Source organism: Taurulus bubalis (genome assembly GCF_910589615.1).
Source record: "Taurulus bubalis genome assembly, chromosome: 5".
NCBI lineage: Eukaryota > Metazoa > Chordata > Actinopteri > Perciformes > Cottidae > Taurulus > Taurulus bubalis.
Genome location: NC_136593.1, coordinates 13153892 through 13161255, shown reverse-complemented (window position 1 = coordinate 13161255; position 7364 = coordinate 13153892). Strand labels below are relative to the sequence as shown.

The 7364-nt window shown below is 40.9% G+C and overlaps 1 protein-coding gene across 1 annotated transcript in view; it reads left to right on the top strand.

Moving 5' to 3' along the window:
• Positions 1 to 345: 345 nt before the first annotated feature.
• The window catches only part of LOC306736400 (SLIT-ROBO Rho GTPase-activating protein 3-like), a gene marked incomplete at its 5' end in the record, with an annotated part of 30570 nt that continues 23551 nt past the window's right edge, over positions 346 to 7364 (top strand). The window contains 1 exon segment of the mRNA XM_079218032.1: positions 346 to 412. Coding sequence (XP_079074158.1) covers positions 346 to 412 — 67 coding nt within the window.

Here is a 7364-nt window from a genome sequence, read left to right as displayed (position 1 = left end):
GCTCTTTCTTCCAGAGCTTCCTCCAGGCTTTATGCAATGCACATCAAACGTGAATTGGTTTTCCCGATTTACTGAAGAGCACTGGTGAAAAGGAAAAGGAGTGGTCAGGCACGGGGATCATGATGCACTTTTAGGTTCGACGTCGCCTTGTGTACGCAGCGCAGCAACATCGCAGAGCCTCCAGTGCCGTGCGGTCGATTCCTGAAGTTTGTGTCCAGCGGGCGATGATCCGCATCTGATCGTTGCTCAACTATCCGGAGAGGACGGCCGACGGGCAAAACGCTGCATTGTGGCCACCGAGACGCTGATTCCTGCCTGAGGATTGCGCAATCCGCTCTCCCCAAAATGTCATCTCATGCGAAAGTCAAGAAGGACAAAGAGATTATTGCCGAGTATGAGACACAAGTGAAAGGTTGGTAACGTGCAGGCCGGATCGTGTTGTTATTCTGTGTGTCAAGGCGCTATTGCGTAACTTTACCACACGTTTTATATGGCTTCCAGTGTGCAGTGCTGTGGGGCGGGACAGATTGCATAGTTATAGATGACAGCCATTTTTTTTCTTGTTAACATATCTCTCTGGACAACGTCTCATACATGCATGTCACTAACTGTCATGTTGGGATACGGGTATTACTTGAATCCAGAGATGTATTAATTTAGATGCAACTTGGCTGAACGGGTTTCTCAGTGCTGAAGATATTTGCTGCTCATAAACATGCCAAGCCCCGCATGTGTGGCCATGCAGCTTACATGGATGATTTGTTTCAAAGTGTAGCTAGTATTTCAGGGAGACTGTTCTGATGCTGCACACCAACAAGGGAATGTCACAATTCACCTTGTCCAATCCTCCCAGTGCACTGGAGGTCATGCACCTCAGGTACTCATACAGCATATTTTGAGACATCATGGGTACATTTGACAACTTAGAAATGAAGGTTGAAGAATACAATAAATGGTATTACTGCAACCTAGCCTGTGTCATTTAAAAAGACAATACAAGCAATGTGTTTTCCTGACATTCCAGGACAATGTTAATCGTATCAGAAGGGAAAGGGAGTGCTTGAGAAGATCACACAGCAAACAGTTCAGAAAGGCCATAAATAATGTATGCTGTCTGTATGAATTATGAACCATGAAAGGATTTTACTGTCTGCCGCTAAATATGTGACTAGATGAACCACCCAGAGAGAGAAGAGAGTCGGGAACAGTGACACTGTATTGGAACAGACTGCAGGATGTGTATCTGTGGGTTGTCCTCTCAGCCTCTTCGAGACAAGTTCAGGCAGTGTGAACTTTAACACCCTCTCACAGTTGTGGTTTTGCTCAGGGTTATGTATCAGGTTGTATTCACAAGACACAGACAGGCTTTCCTCTGACATTCTAAACCAGTATAACTGCTATACATGCTAGTGTTGATTGTAGTAATTATTGTCTGTAATGAAGCTAATTGTTTCAGAAAAACATACCATCATACAGTAGGCTGGAAAGTCACAGGGTGAAATAACAGCCTCTGCTCACATTTTGGTTCAAAATCACCCAACAGCACCGCAGTACTCTAAAACCCCCAAACACAAGAGTTGACTTTGGCATCAAAAACACCAATTAAAACGTCCACTCTGAACTCATGGTGTGTGTTCGGGCCCAATTGTTCACTCTATTGGTGCCATCTCAAGGTGTCCGTCAGTGTGGCCCACATTCCTGCTGTGGTCCAAAAACTGTAGCAGAGTTGACATAGTTTGTATTGACTGCATGCCATGTGGACATGTAGCTGCATCTGCATTTCAGATTGAAGTGTAATTGAAGGAATAGCTTCACTCTTTTTTTAGGCCTATTTGCTTTCTTGCAGACAGTTTGAGGCAGAGCATATGTATCTATGTACCACATTTCATACAGTTTTTTTTTTTGCATTTACATGTTTTTAAAAAGAAGTTGTATGAAAAGATCAACTCCACTCTCATATATCTGTGTGCTAAATATACAGCTACAGTTATTGCAGTTAGCTTTGGATAACAAAATACTGAAAGCAGGGCAAAACGGCTAGTATTTCTTCTGTAGGCTAAGACACTATAGTTCAGTACACCATAAACAACATCAATGTGTTAATTAGTGAGTTGTAGAGGTGCTTCTAGACATATTTTTGTTGTCTTTGGACAGGGCCATGCTAGGTGTATCCAGTCGTTATGCTAAGCTAAGCTAGCTAACTGACTGCTGGCTGTCACTTCCTATTGGACATCCAGACATGAGAGCGGTATCAATCATCTCATCAAAGTCAGGGGATCCTATTTTACATTATAGCATATCATATTTTACTTATCAGACTCATTAGCCACATCAGTTCCCTTCTCCCAAAGCACAGTATTTGCACAATCAAGTCATATGAAGGCAAGTAGAAAAATACTGCATACAAAGACAGAAATGTACTGAGTCTAACTCTGTAGCAAATTTTGCTGCTACAATTGTTTCTTTCTTAAAACTAGAATAAGATTTTCTTATGAATTGTATATTACATCCAAATACACAAAAAACATTATCTGTTTGTACAGCTCTTATTTAAAAAAAAAAAAGACATTGAATGTATTTCAAATCCATGAAAGCATGAACACATTGATGAAATGGTGATGCCACTAAAGGCAATATTGTTATAGATAAAGTCTTATAGAGTATTGGTGCATATATATATATATATATATATATATCAGTTGTATCATAGTCCAACTCTCCTTTTACAGACTTGATTGAGACTTTACTGCTGTTGAAGACTTTATTGAGCAGAAATGACCAGACATTGTCAACATTTGATTTGATTTGATTTGAGTATGATTAGAATTGTTTAGACAGAGGTGTGGTCTGTGTTCTCCCTGTCTTCTCTTTGTCTGTTTGTTTGACTTCTTCTCTCTCTCTCTCTCTCTCTCTCTCTCTCTCTCTCTCTCTCTCTCTCTCTCTCTCTCTCTCTCTCTCTCTCTCTCTCTCTGGTCTCCACACCAGCATTGTGGCTATGAGAGAGCCATCACAGTCTCTCGTCTCAGTTTCAGGAAAAGCTTTTAAGCTGACATCTTAAGCTCATTTGCAAACTGGGCTCAGATCAGTTTGGAGCTGTGGGGGCTTTACTCTAACACTGACACTAGCCTCCAATAATGCTGACTTGCTGACTGCACAGCAGTTCAATCAGGCACACAAACCTAATGCACTTATTTTTCAAAACTAATGCGGTATTTTTCAACTTCACATTTTAGAAAACAGCGGGGTCGCAGTCACGTTGAAACAATGCTTGCTGGTGTGTGTTGTGAGCCCAAAGCTTTACAGGTTCGTTAATGACTGAATAGTCAGTTTGCTCCGTATCTCAACATTTATCATCAATGTCGTTATTTAGTCATTACCAGAAACTGAACTTGTTTTTCTTGTTCTTGTTTGTCTTGTTTCGCTCCTGAATTGCACTAAATGCAGGTTTGCTTTTTCAATATTTGAGTTAATATTTCTCCTTCTCTGGAGTGTAGTGGACCAGCCTGAGATATACAGTATAAGCATCCTGCTGACCCCGAAAAAACAAAACACAAGGAAATGAGAGATATCATTCATCATACTGTACTTCTAGCTGTGGGCCACATTATCTAATGCCATTTGATCTTTTTGGAGTCGAGCCATGTAAGTATCATGCACACATTGCTCTAATAGGCTAATATGGAAACCATTCATTGTAAGATTTGCTGTTGCTAAGGAAAAATGTGGAAATGTGGAAGTTATGTAACATTGACTTTACATGGATATATGTCCTTAAAACATTATTGAAAAAAAGAGAAAAAAGATTGAAATAGCTTGTCCGATTGTAATATTTGGGTGTACTGGCTTGGTGACAGTCCGCCTGTCACAAAGTAGCATCTCACTCCTACTGCCACCATATTCACTGTAGAGATGCATTCCACAAGGAGCATGTAGACACAGCCCTCTGTGTGCATTCATCAAAATGAAAGAATGCATGGACTGATACTGTCTTGAAATGCCCGGGTTGCAACAGCAGAACAATATCTTTTGTCTCCATGTCTCGGTATCACTGTTGTTGTAATGACAGGTACATACCAAGAGTTGAGCGACATGAGATTTAAACGAGGGAGCAGCTTTGAATTCTGCTCACTACATCCTGGATATTCCTGTCCTGTGGTTGCACAAAGAGCGATGCCTTTTCTTGCTCGAGATATTTGTATGCAGATCGAGAGACGGGAAGAAATGTGAACTCTAGCAAATAGGCAGTAAAGAGCCATAGCCATTACTGCATTCAGAAGACGAGTGTTCAGAGAACACAGCCTTGATTTGGACCAAATTAAGTCAACGTGTCAGTCTGGGTTAGGCCACATGTGACTAGCCACGCATGGCTAACTGCAGACACAGAGACTGCTGCTGGCCGTTGCAATAGCTGTGCTAGGCTAATTTGAGCTACCATGGGGACAAGGACTCCTCACGATGTGATATTTGGTGCTCTTTGTTGCCTTGTAGGGGCCTTAAATGGCAACCCTGCAAGGCAACAGTGCCCAATAGTTTCCCCCTATTTCATTACATCAGAGATGCAGGCATGTACAGGCGGGCTGCGTTTGAACTTGGCGGGCGGATGTAGTTTGTCGTTTTGAATTCGCAGGCAAAAAATAATCTACAATAGCAGTATTACATATACAGACAGAATACAACATTGTATTTATATTGCACCAGTTAAAGTAAAGTGACCAAAGTGATTGAAGTGTTTTTGTGGTCTACTGCGAGCTCAGCTAGTTGTGCAGCCTGACAGCAGCAGGAAGGAAGCATTCAGACATGACTAAACAATGTGCGTGATGTGAACACTGTTTCAGTTGAGGGACATTCTGTACAGCATTTGGGTGGCTTGAGTTTAGGTTTGTGCGTTCAGAAATCCCGAAATATCTCTATGCTCAGTTACTACCATATTAAGCATCTTGAGAAGTTGTTTTCATTTGCTTCAGTGTTACCCTCAGGTCTCAGGTAAATAAGTTATGCTCCTTAAAAAGCTTGTTAAAGTCACCAGAACATAACAGGATGTTAACCATATGGAATATAATAATAATAAACATTACTAATGACTGAAGTCCTATTAGTTCAATTTCCACAAGCCTTTGGGGGTGGAGCATTTGATTCATTTTGGCTGCACTGTTCCCAGGCAGAGAACCTGATGTAGCACACGACTGTCTTTCATTTAAATACATCTGCACCATTGTGTCATCAATGAAAAGATAGAGAAGAGGCTGCACTTCTCTGCATACTATTCACTTGAACTCCTCGCCAGCTTCCTCCTAATTATGCATTACTCTGCAAAGCCTTGAATCATTCATCGAATGAAGCGCAGTATTGCACAGTCCCGAGTAACAGTTTAAGCTCTAAAAATAACATGCTCACAGGAGAGCAAATGCAAATATCGTGAGTTTATTTGATGTCTCGCTAATACCATTATGCAGTTAAATCCATTTAGATTTGCCCATTATATTTTCTGTTCGTTCTTTTAAACTGCCACTGTATGATTAAGAAAGATTACGCAGGCCAGCAAATTGTGTTGTCCAAGGGGTCTATTTTAGCACAGGAGCGCATTGCAGTGACAGATCTTTCTATTTTAAACTTGATTGCTGCATCGTTCATCAGCACAGGCAGTTTATTGAGTATTTCAAAGCAGAGAAAGTTGCCATTGTCCTCGGCCATTATGCTAAACAGACTGACTGCTGTGACTGTCAGAACAGGGAACTGGCCAGCTCCCATTGAGATGCCTCCAGAGGCGTAACCAGGCAACTAGGCCACTATGGGAACCATGAGGGGTACATCTCCAAACAGCAAGGGACTACATATTTACTCTGTCTTTCTCGCTCTCGCTCTTTCATTCACATTTTCGCTCACACACTTGCAGACGCTGGGGGAGACATGTTTGAAATCCTTTTATTGGACTTACAGAAACTGAACAAGGGGACTTTTCTTCTGCTGGACCATCTTTTCCATTGATACATTTCTACAGAGTTTCTTTCAGTGTGCAGTCATCAAATGCATGGTTGAAACAGTCTGTCATAATGGAATCTTCAGCCATCTCAATGTTGCTCAACTGCTTCTCATTGTCTCGGAGAGTGAAGCTGTGTTCCCCCCCCTGCGTGTGTGCGTTTGTGTGTATAATCCACAGATGTGAGCTCCAAATGATGGTGCCAATGCTAATGGTGTTATTGATCTACACATTCCTATCTACCAAATTATAAACAGAATTCCTTATTTGAGTTTCATATGAAGCGTTTGGTCTTATGTGGTGCATTGACAATAAATGCTGGGGGGAAAAAACAGCAATTTAAAAATGAATGAAGCCAAGAACTAGATGTGGACCTGAGCCTACTTTGACTATTTGCAGGTATGATCGGAGTCAACCACGTGAACATAAATCCTCATCAATATCCTGATAGTGAGGTCAACCGTATCGCTCAGCTCCAAGCTCTGATATGATTTATGGTCTGTCTGCACAACACATGCAGCAGCCACTTAGCCACTGGATTTATGACAGCCTTGCAATAAACAGTATATGGGTGGAATAAAAATGTTATTTGTATTCCTTCTCGGTGTTAATGTAAAACCGTAAAAAAGCTGTTATTACCTCAGTGGACATTTTTATCACCTAATATCCCAGAGGTCAATAGGAACAGCCAGCAACCAGTACAAGCTGCCCAGTAGGGAGTCTGTGGATATTTATACACGTCGTTTTAAAAAAAAAACAAGATGAAATACTATATTCGAAACACATAAAAATAGTTTCAAGGTAATCCATTAAAGCTACTTTACTTGAACAATGCAAATACAAACAGGAACAACTCTATTTTAGCAAAGTGAACTATTCTTCAAATAATACAAAATATTCTATTTGTAAATGCCATATCAACCACATTTTCAAAATGTAGACCAAAACATACATAATCGTTCCTCATTCTCAGACTATGAATAGGAGCAGTGAGTTTCCTAACCTCATAAGCAGAAAACCACAGCAATCTTATAATCGAAAAAGAATGCCCGCAATTTGTTTTTTCAAGACAAACTTCTCCAAAGGCTCACTCGGCACAATGCATTTTGAGAAGCTGACCTATTTTATATTTTCCGTGCTGTCTGCTGCAATCATCAGACATGCATCTCACGTGCATGTGCTACCCCAGCATTTAGACATCCCCACACTTCCTCCCACTACGCGCACATTCACTCACACATGCACACAGCAGACAAATGCACTTTGACATCCAGTTTTATCCAATTATGATGACTTTGTTTTTTATTAGTGCTTATGATTGACCGTGCCTTTACATCTTTGTCTTTACTTCATCCACTTCTAAAGGACCTTGGGTTAAATGCCAAAT